The sequence below is a fragment of the Ruditapes philippinarum genome, unplaced genomic scaffold (genome assembly GCF_026571515.1).
Source record: "Ruditapes philippinarum isolate M1 unplaced genomic scaffold, ASM2657151v2 ctg3876_1_1_1_1, whole genome shotgun sequence".
Classification (NCBI taxonomy): Eukaryota; Metazoa; Mollusca; class Bivalvia; order Venerida; family Veneridae; genus Ruditapes; species Ruditapes philippinarum.
Genome location: NW_026855506.1, coordinates 29,076 through 54,888, shown reverse-complemented (window position 1 = coordinate 54,888; position 25,813 = coordinate 29,076). Strand labels below are relative to the sequence as shown.

The following is a 25,813-nucleotide window of genomic DNA, read 5'->3' as shown; positions in this document are numbered from 1 at the left end:
TATCAATATGAAACTTTGTAGGTAGATAGATCCAATTGAGTAGATGTGCAGTGCACAAGAACTGTAAATCTGCCTGGCCTTATTTTGGAATTATTGCCCTTTGTTTATTTTTACACTTTGAATTTTAATCCGAGACATAACTCCTAAATTATAAGAGATATCAACATGTCACATTATAAGTAGATATATCTCATTGAATAAAAGTGCAGTGCAAAAACGCGATAACTGTGCCTTGCCTAATTTAGGATTTATTGCCCTTTGTTATTTTCTTTTCACTTTGACCTTTGTCCGAGACATAGCTCTGAAACCATTAGAGGTTTGTAGGTAGATTGATCGCATTAAATAAAAGTGCAGTGCAAAAAGTCCTTAACTTTGCTTTGCTTAATTTTGGTATTATTGCCCTTTGTTTATTTTTCACTTCAAGAGGAATACTTTTCTGTGTCCAAATCCTCCTCGGGGGGCATCACCCAGTTCAACAGGCTCTTGTTTTGGTTAGATTTGGTAACGAGTCTGATGCTTTGAATGTCTTATATACTACGTTTATGTTCAAATTTGATGTTTTATTGTCGGTCATTTGCTGTATCGTTTAATTGGGATATAATTAATTTATGTTTAAGGCATTACGACACACCATTACGAGCAACACTGTCTATATATAAATAAGACACATAGTGTCGGATTCCTGACACATAACGACATTGACTGAAGCGTACCCGTCCTGTCACAGTATAAAACGAGAACTATTAGTACGAACATAATGGAATGTTCGTGTCGTAACGCTTCTTCCCCTTTAAATTTCAACACCTGTGCATTTAATTCGGCTCTTTAAAAGGTATACAGTACACAAATGACTATTCCTTTGCAGCCTTAAACCTCGCTTGATACATTATATTCGAAAGTATTAATATTAAAATAGCATTAAATGTATACTGACAAAGCTTTACAGGTGGAGAAATAATCTGAAGTCACGGGTCTCATTCATAATCATGAAAACGAATATTTTTTAAATTAAATACCAGACAGAACATCCTAATAATAAATGTATAACAAAAGCAGTCACAAAATTAAACAGATACATATGTTGTTTTAAGTGTTATCCAATTCCTAAGATTTCGTGTAGTAAGAAACGTTTCTGTAGCATTCAGTTTTCAGTTTGCTTAATTCATACTTGTCAGAGTCATTATCGATAAGAAAACATAATTTCAAAATAGTCTTCCTGAAAATAGTTCTTTTTTATGTTTAATGACACTTTCTATTTTCTTAAATATTGTTTACAACATAGCAGTGCACTACCATTAGCAAATTCTTTATAATTCGGTACGCTTTAAATCTTTATAACAGCATTTAAATAAAACATGTCTTAACTTAGTATTGTATCAAATAGTATGCGTCTAATAAGAGCATTTGCTGTAATGAATATCTTTTTCAAAACCATATTTATCTAATTTACGAGGAAACTATTAAAATGAATCTGTAATGTAAGCCTGTTAAGTTTTCAAACATAAAGTATCTCGGTTTGGTTAGTATCACAATTTTGTTCTTGCTTAATCTAGTTGTCAAACCCTCGATACTTTTGTAATCATTATTTAAAGTGTATGGTATAATAAAACAAAAAGACTGCTTTAAACCAATAACCTAACTTATCTAATATCAGACGGTTTAAAATTTAAATGGCTTGATGACTATGTAGATGCGTAGATAAAGAACTACAGCTATTGTACAGCGTAAATCATCGATGAAGATTTTACATGTTATTTGTATATAAAGACATGAAACAACTATATTGATTCAAGTACTGTATAAATTTTGGGTAGACTATAGACTCATATTTAGTTGGGATTTTAACAATGGGCCGAAAGCATATCTGGAGAGACACCCCAAAGGCTGATACTCCTCCTCCTGATATTAAAAAGAGACATTGGCTTAAGGCTTTTGTCTTTTTGACATGCGTTACAGGATTTGTTTTACATATGATCGCTTTCGGAAATATATGGATAAATTTCTGCAAGACCGTACCAGAAGACAGATCATATTGCAAGGGGGAGAATGACTCTTCTAGAAATTACACCATTCAAGAGGCAGAAGGTAAAATCTTCTTCTAAAATGTGTCAATCAGTACTGCTCATACAAATATCTGAAGCAATAACTAACAGTATTTAAGCTATAGAACAAATGTTTTGTTTAAATTTAATTGTTGTACATTTGTATTTGTGCTCGCGTGTAAGTGTGCGCGCGTGTGTGTATGTGCGCGCGCCTGAAAAAGATGAAAAGTGTATACTTGCGATTTGATGATGTTCAATATGTATATAAATGATGCTGGACTGAAATATTTTCCATCATTATGAGCATGCTGTCGAAATTTTAGTAGTTCTGAACAAGAAATAAAGCAGGATACCGTTTTTTACTGAAAAGGGAAAGCCAAAGACCGGAGTCATATAGCTTTAACTTACTCAACTAAAGACAACACGTAACTATGTATTTAAAAGATAAAACAATTTTAAAACAGCAGAACTACAGTTTGATTCGCCGCCATCTGAAGGTTCCATGAATGCAGCAAACTAACTTTAAAATCTCAGACAAAAAACACAAACTATTTTTATCATTTTTCTAAATTTGAGGTTTTTTGGATTACCTTTGGGGATTCTATATTTCTCTTTAGGTTAGAATTTATAAAAATCCAGATTCATTTTGGGTACATCTATGATGAAGATAGACTGTGACAATCAATTTGTTAATAAATGGACCGATGATGTAATATGAAAATTGGGTGTTTCTTATTTATTCGATAACAGTCACAATATGTTTATGTCAAAGCAAATTCAACAACTTCACGGGGGACAAGAGGAGGTAAAAACTGAAGCCCCATTTCCATCCACACTCTAATAGGGATTGGGTTACAGATGATTCAGGGTGAAGTATATAGGTAAAATGCATGACCCTTTTTCTGGAAAAGCCCATATGTGAATGAAATGTTGGAAATTAACTGATTCGTTACTTTTGAGTATCTAAAACTACAGTCTGTACAATTATTCGAGCACTTGGTCAGATTTAAAATCGAAATACAAAAACAATAAATAAACGTACGCGTCACGGTGACGAACTCGCACGTCATATTTCACAGGTGTGACATATTCACAGGCAATTGTTTAAAAACAGCGGCACTAACGTGTCGCATTGAAAGTTCCGTGATAATCGCAGTATGAACACACCTGCAGAAACAGTGGGAAAATCAAGACATGGAATATTTAGAGTGCTTGCTGGTATTGCGCCAGACACCAAACCAGTACGGTGACCTTGATATGCAAATGAGCAATCCTTTGTGTACGTCTGCAGAAAGCAGTGTGACCAGCGTTTATCAGCTTCATTCTGGGCCAGGAGCTTTTAATAGTTCATTCAATTTATGTAACCGCGCTCAGCCAAGTGGTTTCCATGGAAACATTTCCCGGGATGCAGCATGGCGATGAGATCACCGTTTGAAACGGGATTTAATATGGCCGCGCCAAAGAACAATAACATGTTACAGTTTTGCTTGAACAATATAAAGAAAAGAGGGAATTATAAAAGCAACAGCAGTCAACGTTAGATAAACTAATTGCGGTGGTTGATAATGTCATTAATACAGACAGGTCAGCACCAGGAGAGGACGACTGTGTTTCGGATTACCAATATGAACCAGTTTCGTCAGACGAAGACGAAAATCCTTCTGATAAAGAACCCGAATCGAAGAAATAAAAATACGAAACATCCTCAAATATATCGGATTCTAAATTTAAAAAAATATTGAGACACAATTAAGGAAACAAGAGGATTCGGTACAAAAGTAAATGAAGTGGTAGGCTCCGCTGTCAACAAGGGTTTAGTGGAACATGTAGACCATAACGCCTACCAAGTTCAAGACCTTTTGAAGAAGTATAATCGGCAAGAAAACTGCATATCATAAAATTTCCAGTCGTAAATGATATATGGCCAAGCAAACAAACCAGCAAATACTTTAAACAAGGAGACATATGGTTTCAAGGTTATTTGACGAAAGAAATTGTTTTTTTAATTCAATTAATTAACAAAACACTAACAATGGATTCAGAGGAGGAAGAAGAGTTGTTTCATCTTTCATTAGATTCATTCCATTTAGTAGCTTATTCGCATCGCGATTTATGATCGCAGCGGCATCAGCTTTTGTTGCCGGCAATATCATCGAGGTACTCAAGCTCATGCAATGGATATGAAAATGTATCATCGCCGGCTCACTTGTTTGGGGATTATAAAGATTTGGAAAGGCGTCTGAAAAATATCGACGAGAATCAGAAGTTTAGGAAATGTTTAGTTGCCACAAATGACAAAACTAGATAGCTTAATACAAGACCCAGGTGGGGGAGCAAAACCTCAACACTCCAGGACAAGGACACATGGTCGCGATATTTTAGGCAAAAAGGCCCTAAACCAACACCGGGTTACACACACTCCCGTGCATGGGCAACCAAAAAGTGCAACAGCACCAGAAAACAAAAACAGCAAAAATATTAAATGTAAGTTGATTAAGCCACTTTCGTCACAGGCCTGAGAATTTCAAAGGTGGAAAGGATTATATGTTTATTAACAAGTGGAAGCAAATTACAAGTATATTTGGAACAGGATATGAATTAGAATTTTATTTCGAACCATGCTTATATTATCACAAAAAAGAAATAAAGTTTTCCGGTAAAGAGGAAAGAAAAATTGATGAGCTACTTGAAAAGTGAAAATTGAAAAAAGTCATAAACTTGATACCGCCTTTTAGGGGTCAAGTTTTATCCAACGTTTTTGTATGAGTTAAATCTGACGGCTAATATCGATTGATTTTAAATCTAAATAAGCGGAATGATCATATTTTTAAAACCATTTTAAAATGGAAACGCTTAAATAAGCTTTTTATTTAGTAAGACGAAACTGTTACTTTGCCAAAATAGACTTTAAAGATGCGTACTTCAGTATTCCTATGAATGAAAATGAAAGAAAATATCTAAGATTTACATGGAAGGGTCAGGTATATGAATTTACAGCTCTTCCAATTGGATTATCTAGCGCTCCTCGCATTTTTGCGAAAGTAATGAAACCTGTTTTCTCTATTGAGACAAAACAGAGCATATATGAAAGCAACATGTTTAGCTATCAAACAAGTATGTAGAAATTACAATAAAATTCATGCACAACTTTTGCAAGATAATAAACTATTATAACATCAGTAAAACGGGTGGTAGAATCCCAAAACTAAACAAACTTGCTCAAGAACTGAGATTATGGTGCGCTAATCGGGATATATAGATTACTGTATTTCATATACCAGGGACAAAAATTGTCAGTCGATATGGAATGTTCAATTAATTCAGGTATTTAAACAAATAATGTTTACGTTTGGTCCGTGTGATATTAATTTATTTATATCTAACAGTAATTACCAGTTACTGCAATATGTTTCATATACGCCTGACGCACGAGCGGTGGCTATAATGCGTTTTCGTTCAATTGGCATAAATATTTTTCACACATGTTGCTACCTTTTAGTGTAACTGGTTTAATGTTACAAAAATTGGAGCAAGACGAAGCGGAAGCGGTATTAGTAGCCCCGCTGTTTTCGACACAGTCATGGTTTACTCGGTTACCACAGATAGCAGCGGATCAACCGAAAATATTACCTCCAGTGTGGGAGAGTTTTATGCATCCCATCCTGACACATCACAGAATGGGCAAAATGACTCTGGATGTTTTTCAGGATCTCTGGGAAAAGGGATTATCAAAACAAGCTACAGAACTCATTCTCTCATCATAGAGAACTGGGAAATAAAAACAATATAGTAGCTACTTATAGGCAGTTTTGTGATTCACGGAACATTGATCCATTTAACCCCACTATACCCTGTGTTATAACTTTCTATACAGAATTATATAAAAACGGATTAGGATACAATGGTAATAATACTGCAAATTCGGCAATAACTAGCACTGTCTTTATAATAAATTATGTACAGAGTGGTAATCACATAAGGATTAAACAGGCATTAAGGGCGTAAATAATGAGAAACCTGCATAACCGCGCTATAATTCCACATGGGATTTTGAACAGTGTAGTGTAAAAACATATTTCTGATACTTTAAGTAACTTTACAACCGAGGTATACAACTTTCCTTAGGCATATAAACTTTAAATTGGGCATGTTATTGGCATAAACAACAGGACAGCGTCTGCAAACTTTGCATAGCATTTATGTCCAAAATATTGATATTAATTGTGTTTGTGTATTTCAAAAGGAACATGAATGAATTAAAGCGGTGTTACCAGGTCCTAGAATTTTTACCAGACCACAGGCAAGACGTGACACCGTATTTGTCAAGCCTTTCATTTCATCTTATATCAAACATTATTCTAGACGTGACAGAAGAATATTCCTGATCTAAGCGAGGAGCCAGAACCAGAGTCATCCACAGAACAAACCATACACGAATTTCATTGTTTGTGAAATGTATATTTAATAAATTGATGTGTTAATCTTATTTCAGGTGTCCATATCTTTTAGTCATTGTGTTCCTATTTTCCCTTAACCTATAACGTGTGTTTGAGAAAAACCCACATGTCGATTGTGAAGTGTGTCCGGTCTAGCAGACCCCGGGTACGTTTCAATATGACAACACAAATCATTCAAAATCAAGATCTATTTCCTAAGTCGAGTTTGGCCCCTCTAGACATTGGATCTTGTTATCTTTATACAATGAATGCATATATGTGTCTGCACAGAGATGTAGATAACATCTATTATCTTTTCTCTTGTTTGCACAATAAACAAATTAAAACGGATTTGATTGACGTGTAATAATCACGCATTCTAACACTATAGGAGATTTCCCTTATATAAACAAAGACGGCCGGAAGCGCATTTTACAGCAGATACACTAGTCTTTCTTATTTACTTCCTCCGTATTAGCAAACCAACACACAAATTCCGATGCTGTTGTCCCTCTGTGCTTCGCTACACAGACCACTGCCATACCAAGTTATTTTAGCAAAATCGTGATAAAATTAAATTCAAGAAAAATTAATATTGTGATATATTTTCTTGTATATGTACTTACATGATAACTTTTCGATAATAGATTACTCAAATTGAAAGAAGAAAATAAAATATATATCATTTTGCGGATACTTTCGGTCATGTACGTAAAAAGGCCTTTTTCTAGGTAAAGTGAAAGTAGGAAGCTCGAAGTCAATGAAAATCAAAACGTTTTTTCAGAATAATCATTCAGTTTTGTCTGTTGAGTTTGTTTTCTACAGCGATACATTGTTTGAGGTGTAGTTTTAATGTCAAGTTATTTTTAAAGCTGTTGCTAGATCTACTTGTATAAACTATGTATACATGTAAATGTCAAATTGTTAGGACAGGAAATATTTTATGATCATGCGAGTTTTAGAAGAACTTAAGGTATGATCCACCTAATGCATAACCTCCACTTTGAAGAGTATTCAAATAGGCCAGAACTACTGTCAGCTGCATTGTAACTGAGGGGCGCGGGTTCAAGCCCCAGACGAGGCAACTTTTTTTTTGAACATTATTTGCGTCTCTCAGATCACTCTTGAGAAGAAAAAAAGTGTTTCATTATTAATATTATTGGTATTTATTGGCTAAATTGTGCCAAATTTATTATCAAATATGGTACCTGATATTTTTAAAGTCTAATAAAATAAAAAAACTATACAGTAAAAGTATTTTATATTTTACAAGCGCAACCAATATACTTTTAAGAAAATTTATGCAAACTTTAAAAACAGCCCCTGATTTGAGTAAATTTTAGGGATATTTTGAATAAGGCCTTCCAAGTAGAAAAATGATCAAACAACTACTTAAAATGCGTGGGGTAGGCTAACATTTATATGCATATTTCAAACATTTTGAGTAGAAACAATAATTTTGCTGGGTCATTTGTTAGCCGAATGCTATTATTTGTTTCTTAAAAATGTACTTTAGGAAAAACATTTTTTCATAATGATTATAAAATAGAATATTTAGAGTATCTCATTTCTGAAAAAGAGCCCTTCTAATAGCCAAGTTTTACGAAAAATCTCCATAACTCGTAAACCATACGGTAAACTTTGTTTAAATTTTGCATCATTGTGTCTTTTAAGGTATATAACTGACCTATGTTGTCAATTTTATAGTTCCATATAGTGCCCATCAGATGGCGGCTCATACGTTAACATCAGTTTACGAGAGGCACACTTGGGATGTGTAGCGTTTAATTTCTAAGAAAAAGAATATTGTTGTCTTGAAGGGTATTTTGTTGAAGTTAGTTTAATTGAATTCATGTGATCTTAATTGATCAGAGTTCATTGGTTGTATTTAGTGTCTTTGGTTGTTACATTATATTTGGTTGTCGAGTTATATTTGTTTACTAAGATATATTTGAGTGATGTTGGTGCGTTGTATTAAAAGATTTGGTCTTGTCAATATTCATTTAGTTGATGGTTTGGTCTTATTTAATATTCATTTGGGTGTTTTAGTAAGTTGTTTTCTGATGCTGATTAGATTTTGTGATGTGTATATTGTTGTTTGTGGTTTATACTGTATCTTAGAGTTGTAAAATAATTCATTTTGTATTCTTCATTTTTGTGGCGATTTCACTGTTTTGTTTGATCATAAGTTGTGTAGAGCTTGGGCTCGCCAGGTATCTAGTATTTTTTCGTATAGAAGACATATACGTGGAAATATATTTTGTATAAATTGTAAATAATTGATGTGTTTGTTTTGGGTGTAAATTAGATACGAGTTCTTTGTGTTGAGTGTACATAATGATCAAAGTTTGTTGTAATTATGTTTATATGGATTTGAGATAGCAAACGATAAAATGTCTAAAAGAATAGTGTAAACAAAATGCTGGTTATCCAACTGGGAATATTCAATTAAAAGCCCAACGGTGCTGCTCCATATCTTGGAAATTGGTTATAGTTTTATTTCTTGATCTTTTCTAAGATTAAGTTACATCAAAACAGTCATTTGTCTGACACTTTTGTCTGAAATTGTCTTAATTTTATGAATAAGTTTGGTTTAATCCGCTTTCTTTCCAAAATAGAATAAGTAACGTTTGTTTTTGTCACAATATATACGACATTTATTTTCGACTAAAACAGTTTTCTTTGGCGTAAATTTAGTAGCCTCCATTTTGAATTCACGTGCCGTTCTATGGTCATGTGAGGTGAGTGAGGGTAGTGATTTTAGCGTAGCCAATCAAATCACTGTGAGGAGTTTGACGGAAATAATTGGGCACATCAAATAAAAGCAATACTTGACGAAATAGGTTTTTCTTTTATTATTTATAACCTTCGTAAGAAGTTTTTAAAAATCATATTTTTTAATCTAACTTTCAATAAACAAACAACTATGTTGTGTATTGTGGCGAGTTTTTTTTTACAGATGTACACAGTTCACTACCGATTGCATTCAAATTATTTACATCTTTAAAGTTTTAGTAACGTATTATCTCTTTTCTTCTCAACGGAATCTTCAATATACCTGTCTTTTGTTACATCTGTTTTCCAACGGCAATGACATTAAAGACATATATCGGAAACGCCGGAAGCGTTTGCGGCCATGGTAGCACCACTTGCTCTTAATAAATGTGTTCCTCATTTAAGAGTCGGAGCAACTACTTTAAGCTTTTTCACAATGCATTCTTTAGCCCTTGTATTAACTAAATACTTTTGTTTAGTTTGATAAGTGGCGATTTACACTTTGATCTGTAATAACTGACAAGTGTGCAGCTGTCATATACTTTTATAACATTGAAAACGGGCATGCAATCTAACAACCTTTAGCTATTTAAACTTCTTTACCCGATCTTTAAATATCGGTCTTACTTTTAATCTTTAAAGAAATGTGATCTATTTTGAATTCAACATACTTACACAATAAACTGCTCAATGCATTAAACCTAAGAAATCCATCATAACCAAGCAAAATCATTGATAAATCTCATAATTCTAAAACGTTTGTTGAATTCTCGTACAAAGATTATTAAGTCTTTAACATTTCGGTATCAACAACATCTTTCTTAGAAGTTGGTGTAGAACTAATTCGTTTCTAACAAATTTTGTACAATGTTACTGTCAGTAGGATCCGGTTGATCATTTAATCTATGCACCCATTTAATTGCATAAAATGCAGATGAAATAACGTGGTACGATTTCCCTTGATCCAATGATTGGCTGTGCGGGTTGTGCTGTACGCGAATTCACTTTACAATATTCCTCAATATAGTAAAACAGTGTTTACAATTAATTGTTGTACTATCAGCACGTGACTGCAATAAATAGCCTGCCACATCACTTGCAATAGTATCCAAATTGCTGCTATAAATTCTGGTCTCCTGCAATTTTAAGCCAACACCCATCTGAAAAAAATATTACCAAATTTGTATATAAAAATCTTACATCACCTAACTAATTATTCTTAAAGCTATCATATCAAATTTTAATGGTTCATTGTCAAATCATTGTAAGCATTCCTGAGAACAATATTTGGTCTGTACAAATTTGACCTGTTTAACACTCTGTTTCCATTTATTAACATTGGCCAAAAAGGAATTCTTTTCCATTTTGGCAGGACCAATGTACATTTTATGTGCCCTCTATCTCTTTTATACAGTGCATTACAAATCGTGGTGGCGGAACAAGCCAATTATTTTCTTTTTCTCAGCTCTTGCACAACGAATCTATACCGTCTGTGCCTGGTACCCACCAACAGGAATTAAATCTAAGACACTTATTAGTTAAGTGGGAGGCAAAGCGATCAAGTGAATGCGGACCCCATAAACGGTCAATGCGTGAAAATACACTATCGTGTATTTCCCAATCATCGCAATCTTTACAGCTGCGAGCTCATTGCGTTCCCTAGGAATCCATTCCGGTCATAAGATAATACTTTCATTTTCACAAAAAAATGTTTAAATCTAAGGCCGTTTTTTGAATACTTGGAATTTTACGTCCGTTTAATAAAATGGATTTAACATTTTATTATCAGACAATACTCGAACTTGCTTATTCTTTAATACATGTACATTGCTCTTAATCACTGTACATAGAACTTCGTTTTCTCTCCAAGTGGAACTTCGTTCTCTTAAAAAATCGTCCAACTAACCAATAACATGAAATTCCGTTTCCGCAATTACTTCCCCTTTGGACCCCTTCAATGGCCTATTTGGCGTAAAGAATGTTTAAGCTTTGCTACGTTTACCATTTCTTTTAGGCATATAACGTACTTTCTGAACCAAAGTGCTAACCATATCTTTCCTATCACCACCAGGGATACTTGTGTAACTTGCCATCTTCATGGGGCCCTTTAGAATTATTTCTACATTCTTTTAACCTGCCATGACTCACTACCGGGAGATGATTTGAACTATGGTCATTCCCGAAAGCTTGTCTTTACTTTCATGACATTCCGATATCAACGTTCACTTTCAGGAGTTTGCTTTTACATGTATACACTTCCGATAGACAATTGGAGTCTGTGGTCACTTTCTGGAGCCCACTGTCATTAATGTTCAATTTCGACGTGTATTTGGACACTAGATTCACCTCCGGGAACCCAACTTGATCTGTACATATATCTGATATACATTCGGAATGTACACTCAATATAGGAAGCATAGATCTCTCACCTTGACTATAGATTTCATCAAGCTCTTTGTTTTTTTCTCTCAGTAAATTGTTCTTTATATATGAACCAAATAGTACTTGCATCCACATAAATACTCCACAAAATTGACATATCTTAAAAATATTTCCCTTTTTTGTTTAATTTTCTCACATCTTTTCACCAGAATATTCTACGATAGCTGGTTCACTTACCTTGACTGGAGCATTCCAACTTGCTCTAGACATAATGCATCTATACATTTCTCTACTTCCTATTCTAACTTTATTCCCAACAACATTTTGGAGAGAAATATTTTTCCTACCTTATGATGCTAAAGTTTTCACATAAATGATACCAAATTTATTGATTCTGAGTTGAAATAAAACAGAATCTATTGATTATTCAAGATTATCTATTCTAGAATATGTTATGAATAACACATTACCAAACCTATCAAGAATATGGCCAAGCAAAACTACTCTATTTGTCGGCTGCCAATTACATTTCTCGTCTGCCAAAAGAAAACAGAAAGATTTCACGCAAGTACTCGATCTTTTTGCTACGTCGTAATTAACATGTTCACCAATGCCGCAATCTAAGAACATTATGACTTGATGACCTTTACTTCTTAAAGGGAGACACAGGCAAAATTTTCATTTCTTAGTTTTAAATTTTTCATTCATTATTCTGTAAATGCCCTCAAAATGAATATATTAGACAGTCAAAGGAACAAAACTTTCCTCCATATAAAGAATACAATGGTGGTTTCCTAACTTGACCCGCGTGGGTCAGGTTAGAGCGCTAGCATTTCGCAATAGTTGTCAAAGTGAACTCTGGAAACGTTAAAAAAATGTCAAATGAATGACTTAGGCTTGTTGCAATCATACAATATCCACAATATCTGTTTTTGTAACTTCAAGGGTTTGTTTAAGTAACTTGATTTGTTTACAAACTATTTGGTGATTCTATTGGCGTCTAAATTTTGTACAACATTTATAGATATATTTATGCTTCAAACCCAAAATATATAGAATTTAAACAGAAATTCATGCTGAAACTTCAAGAAAAGTAATTTTAGCGTGATTTGTGTACATTAGATCATTTTAATATTTTTATCATTATTTTTTCCTGAATATCCCTTTAAAATGACACAACAATTCTTAACATTTTTGTAAAAATATGTCCTTTAGTACTAATTCCAAATGGTAAGGTATTGAAAAATTATATAGAGGATATTTGTTTGTTTTTGTGTAAGATGAAAATTTATTTCATCGAGTGAGCTTTAAAAACAGTATGAGAATACTGATTTTAAAGTTCACGAGATAAAATAAAATTACATCTTACACAACAAACAAACGATTTTTTCTTTTTAATTTATGCTTTAAAATAAGTTTAAATGAAATTTCCTCAATATTAACTTGAATTTTAAAATCTGTTTTCCCCACTGGTAGCCTCATTTTGGTCGCTTAAGCTGGCAAATAAGTTCGAAAATCAACGTTAAATGGCGATGTAATTATTTATTTTATTTCAAAAACTTGAATGATACTTGTTTTAAAAATAAAAACCAACAATTCTAGTGGAAGAAAAAAGTCACACCATGCGACGTGATTTCCATTACTTACAGCGAATTTACATTAGACCAGGCTTTCAGTAATATGAGCGGTCGCCATTTTTAAAAGTTGTGTATTTCACGGGAAGAATTCAGATGGATATCATTTGGATTTGTTATTCATACATCATTTAATAAAAAGGAAACTTATTTGAGGATTGTTACAGACAATAAACATTCAAAAAGCGCTACGAATTAGGAAAACATGGAATTGTTGAAAGGCCGGGTTGTTTACTTATCATTCGGGCAGATGATTGTCATTGCTTTTGAAGATATTATAATTACATCTATACTATACGATTATATTCAGTATTTATAAGATCTCTAGCGGTCGGTAAGTTATTTACTAAACCGCTTTCAACAAAAGAGCCGGTAGGTAATATCTTGTTAGGTCAGGTAAATTATCTTGTTGAGTTGAGTCACAGAAAATGAAAATATAACTTGCCAATATTCTGTTTCAAGTCATTGATATATAGAGGACAAAGTCAAGATCATTTTTTTATAATATGTATTCTTAATTTAATAATTATATACATGTATATAAATATATATATGATAAATGTGAACTTCAACATAAAAATGAAATACTTTATAAATAATAAATTTCATGGTAAATAGATAATCGTGCTATGTACGATTTATTCAAAAGAAAGTAAGTGATAGGCTTCTATGAATAAATACTAGAAGAACATGTAGATAAACTATCTTGTCAGTTTGTTTGTTTTTGTTTTCCCCTTTTTGTTGTTTGTTGGCGTTTCATATATTTCACAGATTTTAAATACTAAAAGTATGATAAGAAATTCATTCATGTTCGCTAGAATTTTTTCTCCGTGTATTCTTCACTACCATCAACCCTTCTTCATTTGTTTGATGTTAGCACGCGGACTAGAACGGATCATGTGGTCGTGAGCGCACACCGTTTAATTGCGGAGAACTGAGAGTAGTCTCATCATATTTTGATAATTTTCACTGTGAAATTATATTTTATTTATTATCAATAAGAAATTATCAAATATAATTATCACGGATTAATCAGTAATCCACTCAAAAGCATAAAATATAATTTGTTTTACAATCGCTTATCTATGAAACCCCTAAGTATGTGCGGTGTTCTGAAAAATAAAAATGGATTTTTATCAAACATTTTTCTGTTACCTTGATATCTTCAAATTTATGTTTCCACAGTCGAGTACAAATCTAGGCTTTCACGATTTGCGATAAGCGACAGTTTACTACGGGTGTTTTAACCTTAGACCTATATATTACTTTCTTTTCTAAAAGACGCCCTATTTCTTCTTCTACAAACTTAATTTTATCCATCGCAGACCTATTATATCTAAGCACTACGTTTGGCGGTACTTCCTTCAAAGGTAAAATATAACCTTTTTCAAGAACCTGATTGATATATGCACTATCCGATGCCTCATTCCATTTATTTACACAATTTTAACCTACCTACTGGTGAAACAATAGTGGCTTCTTGCTGCTCTACAAATCGTAACTGTGAACATATGTAATATTCTTCAACATATTTTTCATTTAGATATGGTATAATGTAATACATTACCTTCACTGTTTGATACATTACTATCACAGCAGCTTCCGTAATTTCTCTGTTTACGCATGTTAATAAATCATTATTTATCTTATTATTAGTATTCCTTTCTGGGCATTCCGGCGCCCCTCGACAATGTCCCGGTTTGCCATATGCAAAGCACAGCCCAAGTCTACACCCTTGACGGCCTACCAATTGTTGACTTCCGGGACTCGTCTCTGTAAGCATACGCTGCTATTTCCGGTATGGCCAGTTACGTGTGGACTTAGTTTTCTTTGATGTCTCTGCTTTGTTCTTCTAAGAAGCTCTCGCTTCCGCTTTAAAGATACATATACCAATAAGCATATATTTATACCATATAAAACTGTCTGTATTAGATAACGGATAACTCGTGCAAACATGACTACACAGTTACATGTCCGATAACTCGTGGATACAAGTACACGTTTCAAAAAACATTTGCCGAGGTGTTCTTTTCAGAAAACATGGTTTATTCATTTATCTAAGATTATTCTTTCCCTTTTTGTCTTCTCACAAATACATAATGTTAAATTAATAACTATTTTTTAATTTCATCGATATCTTTAATTGCTTTCACTGATGCTTTACTGCACAAAATACATGAAAAAATGTAATGCCTTTTCGACAGATAAACAAATTCAATTTAGGATAACGTTTGAGGCAATATATACGTAAATACATTTGTATAACTTGAGAGTTAAGAAAAGAAATATAAAGAGACTGGTTTAAATTGAATCTTAAAATACCTTCTGCTATATTAGCTCTACACTCTTCTAATTTCTTTTCCTGTAAGCCATTCTCTATGTTTTCTAATTAGTCCCGTACCGGCTTACCGGAGGGGACTTTAGATTTACCCACCGTCCGTCTATCCGTCTGTCTGTCTGTCCGTACGAACCCAGAGGTACTTTTGTGACTTTGAGAACAATGGGTAACAGTAAAATCTCTTTGATCCTTTTCATTCCGTTTTTACTCGTGTGTCTTTTTTAAGCCTTGTGTGACTAAAAATGGCTAAAAAGATCAAAGGAAAAGTCATATAAGTACCATTTTGTGAGTACGTCCGTCTGTCAGTCCGTCAATCCGTCCGTCCACAAAAATGGATCCCGCGATAACGCAAAAAGTACTGAAAATATTTATGAAACTTGATATATCGATAGATGGCAGAATGGAGATTATGCTCATCTTTTTCATTTCTTCCTATGTTGAAATTTATGGTTGCTATGGCAACTAATATACTGAAAATATGGCAAATTTTACACTTAAAATGGATCCAGTGATAACGCAAAAAGTACTGGAAATATTTTTATGAAACTTGAAATATGGGTAGATGGCAGTCTGGAAATTATGCACATATTTTTTTCTTCCTATGTTAAAAATTCTGGTTGCTATGACGACTAACAATATGGCAAATTTAACATATTAACTTGATCTAGTGAAAATGCAAAAAGTCATGAAAATATTTTAATGAAACTTGAAATATGGGTAGACAGCAGTATGGAGAATGTGCATGTCTTTTCTTTTCTTCCTATTTTTTGAAAAAAAATTGGTTGCCATGGCAACAAATAGGCTTAAAACATGGCAAATATAACAATATTTGTGATAAGTAAAAAAAGCGGAAAATGTTTATGAAACTTAAAATATGGATAGATGGTAGTATGGTTATTATACACACCATTTTAATCTTGACTATAGGGGGTATATTGAGAGCTGTCATACTTTACAAACGTTGGCAACCTCGTCAAGATTTCTGATTCTAGTTTTTAGGCTTTTTCATTATAAGTTCCTTATTTCTTAAGGTATTTATTTCAAACTTCACACATAAGTATCTGGTCATCAACCACATCAAATGTGATAAGGTTTTAACTCTAGCACAAAAATTGTCAGAATTGCCTCCCTTGAACTTACATGAAAAAAAAAGTTGTTTTTAAGTAAATTCTTTATTTCTTTATGTATCTGCTTCAAACTTAATATATATGTTTATTATTATCAATGAAATAATTTGTGAGAAGGTTCAATACTCTAGCAAGACTATTTCCAGAATTATGTCCCCCTTGAACTTAGATTTGTTTCGAGAAATTGGTATATTTTACTCCAACTTCTTCATTACTTATAGGATTTACTTTGAACTCCGACATCATAATAATATGACAAGGTTTATAAATCTAGCATCCTTATTTCCAGAATTATTTCATCCTTAAACTTAGAATTTTTCTTATTCATGCTTTTAAATTTCTTTACTTCAAATTCAAAATAAATATTCATTATGAACAACTTCATAACTAATTGTTCTTTGTTACACTCACATCATGTATGACATCTTGGATCTTTATTTCAAGAGTTATCTCATCTTTATGAATTTTGCTTTTAAAAATGTTATATTTTGGTAACAGGGATGTTTAAAAAATTAACTTTAGAGTGTCCTTCAGTCTGTCTGTTCATAAAAACTGTTTCCTGTGATCGCTTTTAAATAACTTTACCAACAAATTTCTTAAAAAAGAGAAAAAATTGAAACATTCATAAATGGCCAATGGCCCTTCAGAATGTTGCTGCGGTTCTAACCGGTAGTGGACTTATGGATTGCTTGCAATACTATGATAATTACTTGTTTTATCATAATTTTTGCTAATGATTATACTTTTCCTCATAGCTTTTACGCTTCAATTTTTCACTGTTAAACTTCATACTAGAAAACGTGTTACTTGAATTTCCACATATCTTTTCAAAGAGGCTGCCTATTTCATTCAGCATGTCTTCCTTATGTTCTTTCAAGGACGCCTTCTTGACCTTGTCCTCTACAATACTGTCCAAATATTCCATTCTTAGTTGAATTATAATGATCTCGTAAGGGAAATATCGATAGAACTGATTTTCCTACTCTGACGAGGGTATATATATACCCTTGTGTGAAATACACAAGTATGCTTGAATACATTCACGTCACCAGAACCAGTTTATGTAATCGGTTACAGTTAGACAATTGTTCTCCCATATCGGTGTAACGCGGAGAACCAGTCATTCAAACATGACATCGTCACTTAAGTTAAACGTTTATTTTAATTGCTTAAAGCTCGGTGACACGTTGAACATCAGAAATGCTATTTTGATAAGAGAATCTAATGTAATGTTGCTAGAACAAAACAAAAATAAACAAAAGCAAGACTTAATTTTCCCCATTGCTGAATAGGCGAATGCATATCTAATAGCCGTCTTGTGCACGCGGCGTTTAATAAGACATATTGTATATGACATATCTGAAAACATTTTGTATGATTTTTTAAAATGATTTTTATAGTGAATTGCTAAATCTACATGAAGATCTATTGTTAACAACTTCTCAGAAAACGATCTATTGTTAATAACTTCTCAGAAAACATTTTGTATTGTATTACAATTTATTGTAAAAATGTCTTACACTGTACCTATTTTATGTAATGGCTATATGCTATATTTAGTTTCATGCCAAATAAAATATTGAATTAAATTGAATAATAAATGCTTGCCATTTATTTCAGAGATTATACAAAAATTACATCGATGAATTTTCATAAGATATCAGCATTATGAGAAATAAATCTTCAAAAAAGTTTTGAAAATTATTTAGTAAGAAAAAGGCAAAGTGTTTAAATGAAAGAGTTTTTTTAATCAGTTTAAGAACCTTACATTTGAGTTTTCAGTAGAAGAAGATGATGAAATAGAAACTTGGTAACTAGAAATAGAAACTATGATAATTTAGAAAACATAAATTATACATTTGATGAGTTAGATGCACTGTTTACTGTTACTGAAGTAAGAAATGCAGTTTAACTTTTTGGGAACGAATATAGCTTGTGTTTAAACGAATACTTCAAAGAGGAATTCTATATTTTAGACAAACCGTTATTAATTTTATTTAACTATATTTGAGACAACAATGTTTTCCTAAATCATGGTCGAGGGGCATGATGATACCTGTTTTTATCAAAAAGAGATTCAAATTTACATACAAATCACAGATGTATTACTTTCATAAGCGGTTTTGCTAAAATATTTATTGTAATAATAAATTAGCGATTGAAAAATTGGCACTTGTACATGATATTCTTACTAATGCCAAGTTTGGTTTTAAATCTAATTATAGTACAGTCGATGCTATTTTCCTCTTACATTCTTTGATTGAAAGACAGCTTAATAACAAAAATAAATTATATTGTTGTTTTGTATACTTAATGAAATGTTTTAAGTCTATACACAGAAATGCCCTTTTGGTCAAATCAATAATAAATAGTGTTTACTAAATGGAAGAATATTTAATGTTGTTAGATCTTTCGTTCATTGAGCGCCGCCTTTCCTTGTTGATCTTGTTTTTCATATTTTGTATAATGAGGTCAAATTATGCGTTCGATATATTGATACATCCATGACTTTTTCAATGAAGTTGTAGGCTTATTACAAGGGGAGATAATGCCGCCGCTTTTATTTTCACTATTCGTTAATGATATTTTTTATCAAAATTGACAGTCATTCTTGTTTCACGTTAGATCAGTTATCTATCTACCAATTACTATTTGCTGACGACGCCGTAAATTTTTTTCAGAGACTGCGGACGGGCTACAACAATCATTAAATAATTTAGAAGATTATTGTCAGAAGTGGAAATTAAAAGTAAATGTTAAAAAATCAAAGGTTATTATTTTTTATAGTGTGTGTGTGTGCGTGCGGGGGGGGGGGGGGTGTGATAAAAATGAACCTCGTATTCATGACGGGCGAATATTAGAAATTGTTTCTAGTTTCCATTATTTAGGTATTGTTTGTTTCAGCGGTGGATCTGTTATGAATGCAACTAAAACATAAGAAGACAAAGCTTTAAAGCATTAGGGTCCCTTTTTTGCAATAACGAGAGATTGAGAAGTGTTCGTAAATATTATGTTAACTCTTTTTGATGCTTGTGTAGCATCTATATTGAAGCTTTGGGTTTTGTTAAAACAGAACAGAAAAATATTGAAAAAGAGTACATAGAAAATTCATGAAATGGTTATTAAATGTTAAAATATCTACTACAAGTTCTGCTGTGTATTGTAAATTTGATAGATTCCCTTTATATATAGGTAGAGAAATGGGGATTTATTGTAAAGTAATTCTTAAAAGTTACATGATGAAAAAATCTATAATTGTCTGAAGATAATAAGGGCCTACAGTTGATGAGGTGTTTTGCGCTAAGTCGACTTATTTTTATTGCACATCTCAATACAATTTACTGACGAAGATAAGAAATGTTAAGGCATTGCTACTAAATATATCTCGATATGCTTGATGCTATTGTCAAAAATCTAGTAAAAAAAGTAACACTTTTCGAGAAGAAAACATTAGACAAATGACAAGCTTTCTAAGTAAGCTATAAACGGCCACCTATTACGAGATGTTTCTCTTCTTTTTAAACGCTTAGACTAAAAATTTCTAATTAAGTCGTTCAGAAAAAGGTGTTTTACGTAAAAAATATTTAGTCAATGTGTCTTGATATTGTTGACTAGCCAGAAACTTTTGTCAAGACGACTTGCGTTTTTACGTCTAACGAGATCATTAAATGTCGTCAACATTAAGCCGACTTGCGAAACAATTTGCTCGTGAAACGTCTTCTGGAAGACGACATATGATATTTTTTTGTTTTCTTGTTTATTTCTCTGTGTGTTTTCCTTTTCATTTTTGTTGGTGTACTTTATATCAAGAAGTAAACGATAGTCTTCATTGGTTATAGATCATAAACGTCTGGGCACGTAAAAGGTTTGCAAGACTAGTTGAAAGGGTTGTTTTAAGTTACCACAGTTTTAACGGTATTGAAACACTGCAGAAAATGTTTCGGTAATATAATGTTATCAAGTTGCAAGAAAATGGACATGAAATTATTATTTTTATTTTTAAATCCTTTTGTCTTTTTTATGCAGGGGTCGGAATATATAGAGGATTTAGAGCTTTTGTTATTGTGACCCTCTTTTTTGAACTGTTTACTGTCACCATATCATTGTGCAGAATCAAGTATTGCGTTCAACTTATATTTGTGCCTTACTGTCACTCTGTATGGGAGAACTGTGTATGCTGCGGCAACTGTTGGTTTATCATGGCTGGCATTAAAAGTGAGTAAGAATTATAATCCTACCACCATCACCACCACCACCACTACTACTACTACTACTACTACTACTACTACTACTTCTACTAACAATAATAATAATGATATTTATATAAATGATAATTAATATTGATTTCTCCCCCTTTCGTCTGTTTTTGTTAGTAAAAGGTTAATTAAGATAAAAAATAAATAATGATTAAATGACATTTAGGTAAAAAAATGCCTAATATATTAAAATTTTAAATTTTAAGATAGAACAAGTGAAGAAATGAAAATGGAAAAAAATATGCAATTGTTAACAAAAAAGTGCAATTTAAGCCTGATTGATCTGATTTTTTGCACAATAAAATGGTTATTCTGGAAACCGGGGCGATGGATTGAAGAAGTTCAAGAAGTTGAAACGTTTATTTTGATTGAATATTTTTATACTGTCAAATTGATGCACGGAAATCGGACGGATATTTATGGTTAATAAACTTTTAAATATGAAATGAAATATATTACCTTAACGTTTGACTATATTACAGTATACTTTATTAACATAACTTACTTCTTTTCATTTCAGCCTGTCTCAATATGATAAGCATTATCTATGTAAGCGTTACAATTCCATTTGATGATATGATCCGATATATAATTGGATTCAGATTTGTATTTGCAAATATGTGGTTTGGCTTTGTACAGGTGAGCAAGAAAATCTGAAATATTCATTTCTTAAATATATACACAGATCTATATTTTTATTGATTATTGTTTTCCGAAAGATGTCTGAATTGAATTTCAATACTCTTAGTGTTGATAACTGAATATCACCTTAGACGGTGCTAGGGCGGGCAGGATATGAGCGTTTTGTACTAGCTTCTCATGAACAGCCTCAAAAAAAGCCTAGATTTTAATTTTCATCTACTTTCCTGTTCGTTGTGTTTTCACTTCTATTGAGGGTCCCCTTAAATATATAATTGAAATATTGCATAAGAAGCTCTAGAAAATATTACACTTAGCTAAAATTTGATCAATTTTAAAGTTAGGCACGTTTCTAGAGAGAATTTGCAATTTTGATTTCCTAGTTTATCAGTGTAGAAATCTGATGTGCAAAATTAATTGAAATTAAAATTAGTGCTTTTGAATGACGATTCAGGGTATTGTTCTCGGTTTAGAGGGACCGAAAATAATAATCGGTCCGCTTAACGAATAATAGCTCCGACGGGCTTCAGGCCTGGACATTTTAATCAGGGTCGATTTCACTTTCCGGTCAAAGTTTTGTGATCTACCCGCATGAAGAAATATGACAAAAACAAAGAATTATGATCAATTGAAATAATGCCTTATCATTAGTTGCTTTTATGCTTAGCAATGAGAATGGCAATGGTATGTTTAGTGTAACCCTTGCTCGCCCGTCCGTCTGACCGTCTGACCGTCTATCGGTGCGTGCATGAGTGCGTATGTTCGAAAATCTTGTCCGGCCAATAACTCTGCCGTGCATCAAGCGGTTTTGGAATAGCTTGGCACAAATGTAAAGCATTATGAGCTGGTGTGTTATGCCCAAGACCTAGCCCCCTAGCCCTCAAGCCACACTTAAAGGTCAAAGGTCAGCAGTTACAACATCTTTTAATTCTTTTTTCTGCCAGCAACTCTCTCATGCATCAAGGAATTTTCAAATTGAAGAAAAAATGGTACAAATGTTAAGCATGATCAGGAAGTTTGTCATTGGTAAGACCTAGACCGCTAGTCCAATGTTAAGGTTACACTTGGAGGTCAAGACTTAGTTATAAAATATCGTCCGGTCCATAACTATGTAAAGCATCAAGGGATTCTGAAAATATTTTTCACAAGGATAGAACATCATTAGATGTGCTCAGAGGTCAAAGGTCAACAGTTAGAAAACCGTGTCCGGCCAATAACTCTCTCATGCTTCAAGGCATTTTAAAATAACTCCAAGGCCAAGGTAACACTCAGAAGTCATAAAATTTTGCCCGGCCCATAACTCGTAATGCATCAAGGGAATTTCAAGTCATTTGGCAAAAGTGTTAAGCATAATGATTCCTTATCATCATCCTAGCAATTGTGACAATCAATTAAAGACCCTGTATGTTGTGATCAAAGTGGTTAACCACACTAAAACAATTTATATATATTTACATAATTATGCAAATAAAACAATTTTCAAACATCGAATAAAATGTAAAATATGAACTGCAAATATTTATGCATATTACAGGTAATCATTAAAATATATGCATTCATTTCTTATTGTAATGTTTGACTTAAACTTTATAGAAACTAAATTTCTAATTACCTCTGTTTATTTACATGAAATGTTAAATTCGGTGATATCTTTATAAATAATGCTTTTTGGAACCTACAATATTGATAAATCTTAATATGAGCATCATATCTATGATTTAAAACCATAAAAAATGTATTACAGGATCTTTAACTTTGATACTTGAAATAATAATAACAATTTGCAAATAATAATAATAATAATAAAATAATAATTAAATAAATGAAATGAAAATTCATTGATATCTACTCTCATATTTCTTACAGTAACTTAGTTGTGATAATTTTAGACACAAAATGATTTAAATAACATGTGATTTGCGCAATGCTCTGTTTTGTGCTTCATTTATTGACTTACTTTGGCACAGGCAGTAAACGCTAAGAAGGCATGATTTTCATATTTTTTTAGTGACACTTGTTGCTTGAGTAGTTTTATCTATTTTTTTATCACGTGTGCGCGCATTTCATACTCGTTTTATTTTGCATATTTCATAATTATATTTTATTCCTAAAAGCGTGTTTATATTAATTCTACTTTAAGTTTTTTCGATATCATGTTGTTAAATTAAATCACATATAGTTGTTATTTTGGGATGTTCGAAATTATTGCTTATTTCTATCTTGAGACTTCCAATTTCAAGTTAGCTCACAAATGTTCATTTCATGTCCTTGAAGTACTCCCCATGGCTAGAAATACAAAGTTTCAGCCGATGTATCCACTTCTTGAAGCGTCACGGTACGCTGATTTGGGCACAGTAATAAGGTACTGATGAATGGCAGATCCAAGTGGCTGTCGGGACTTGTATTTCCGCCCAGCAAGGAAGGATTTCAATGTTGGAAACAAAAAGAAATCACATGGGGCAAAGTTTGGGAAATACGGGGGTGAGGCAAAACAGTTACTTTTTCTTTTTTCAAAAACGCCGAAACTATTGCGGAGGTATGAGCGGGGGCATTGTCATGTAGAAGACGGATATGCTTAAAACCAGTGACAGGGTGCCGTTTCTTATAGTACTTTTTCAGTTTCTTAAGTACTACGTTTTTGTAGTACTTCCCAGTGATACTTTTGCCCTTTTTCACCGGCACCAGAGAAGAAAATTGCATACAAAACCTTCTTTGCAATCAAAGACCGTTTGGCAATTATTGGGCGTTTGTTGCGTTTAGTGGCCCAGATTTTTTTGCTATCTTTTCTGACGGGCTCAAAATAATGGACCCAAGTTTCATCACCTGTGACGACATTGGCAAACTATTTTTGTCATATTTTGGAAACATTTGAAGCAGCTTTTTGGCCACCTTAACCTCTTTTGCTCATCGGTCAACAGATGTGTGACCCTTCTAGCAGAAAGCTTTCTGACTTTCAAATGCTTCTTCAAAATAAAGTGAACCGTTGATAGTGATATGCCTACCTTTCGTGCAATATCACGAACTGTAAATCTGGCATCTCTTTCAATGATATCCTTTCTTTTGGAAACGATTTCGTTACGAGATGCAGATTTTGGCCTACCTGATTTTGGTGCATTTTTGATGCACTCTTCACCAGACTCAAAATTCTTTTACCATTGCCTAACTGTGTCATAAGACACACAAGAAGGCCCATAAGCAGTTGAGAGTTCAGTCATCAACTGCTTTAAAGAGCAACTCAGTTTTGAGCGTGCTTTGATGTAAGCCCGTATTTCATATTTTTTGTCGACGCTTCTACCAACCATTTTAACTACAGTGGTCAATGACTGCGTGTACTTAAATGGCAAATTGTATGTCTTACACTTAGTCTAACATTAACATTTATACACCGTTGTGTAGGTATTGAATTACCCTATACAGGTATGTATTGGTTTTATCGTGTCCCACGTGGATCACGAGATAGAGGACAATAAGCAATTCTTTTCGAACAGCCCTCGTATTTCATATATTTTAATTAAACGTCATTTAATTTTCAGCTTGCGCTATGGTGTGTTTATTTAAAACACAGAAAAAGTTGTTGTCCAGACTCGGAATATTTTCTTGGCTCTGACAGACGGTTATCAGAAGGGGAGATAGAAGTAATTCAAATTGTCAATGAAAAGACAGTAAACGAAAAGGGAGAGTTTATCAGTAAACGGGAAGTAGCCAGGATAAACCTCGGGACAAGGAGAGTGCAACCTGCATGTGTGCACATATAATATGTGTATATGTTTATATACGATTTTACCATATCATCATTAAAATATGGCTGTGTTGATGTGTACTGATAAATAAATGATAACATGCAAAAATGATTTAATTAAATAGTGTTTGTTTGTTTGTTTTCGTTTTTTGTGAAGTAAGTGTTTGAGATTGAGTGTTTGGCAGCCCACAAACAACCGAGTCACATTATAAGGATCGTACACCGGCTGCCGGAACAGACCGGAATATCTAGCTCGAGGGTGACTGTTTACGGCGGTTTTGAGACTCTGCCAAGTTTTCGTGAGAGCTAGATATTCCCGCCCGTTACGACAGCCAATGTTTGATACTTTTTCTTTCATATAACATGTCAACCACGGTGATGGTTTTTAAAAATTTGTTTTGTTAGTGTCATGAAGCAATATTCATTGTGGACTTCAACATAGAGA

General features: G+C 33.0%; 1 protein-coding gene across 1 annotated transcript; it reads left to right on the top strand.

Annotated features, from left to right (window-relative positions):
• The first annotated feature begins 1,796 nt into the window (after window positions 1-1,796).
• Window positions 1,797-25,471, top strand: LOC132743577 (uncharacterized). The gene is made up of 4 exons (XM_060732111.1): window positions 1,797-2,085; window positions 20,761-20,949; window positions 21,511-21,629; window positions 25,163-25,471. Exons 1-4 carry the CDS (start codon window positions 1,848-1,850, stop codon window positions 25,382-25,384), a joined length of 768 nt encoding a protein of 255 aa, XP_060588094.1. The 5' UTR covers window positions 1,797-1,847; the 3' UTR covers window positions 25,385-25,471.
• Window positions 25,472-25,813: the final 342 nt, after the last annotated feature.

Coding starts and splice junctions, on each gene's coding strand:
- LOC132743577 (XM_060732111.1), top strand. CDS start 1,848: ATGGGCCGAAAGCATATCTGGAGAGACACCCCAAAGGCTGATACTCCT. Junction 2,086..20,760: donor CACCATTCAAGAGGCAGAAG/GTAAAATCTTCT, acceptor TTTTTTATGCAG/GGGTCGGAATATATAGAGGA. Junction 20,950..21,510: donor TATCATGGCTGGCATTAAAA/GTGAGTAAGAAT, acceptor TTTTCATTTCAG/CCTGTCTCAATATGATAAGC.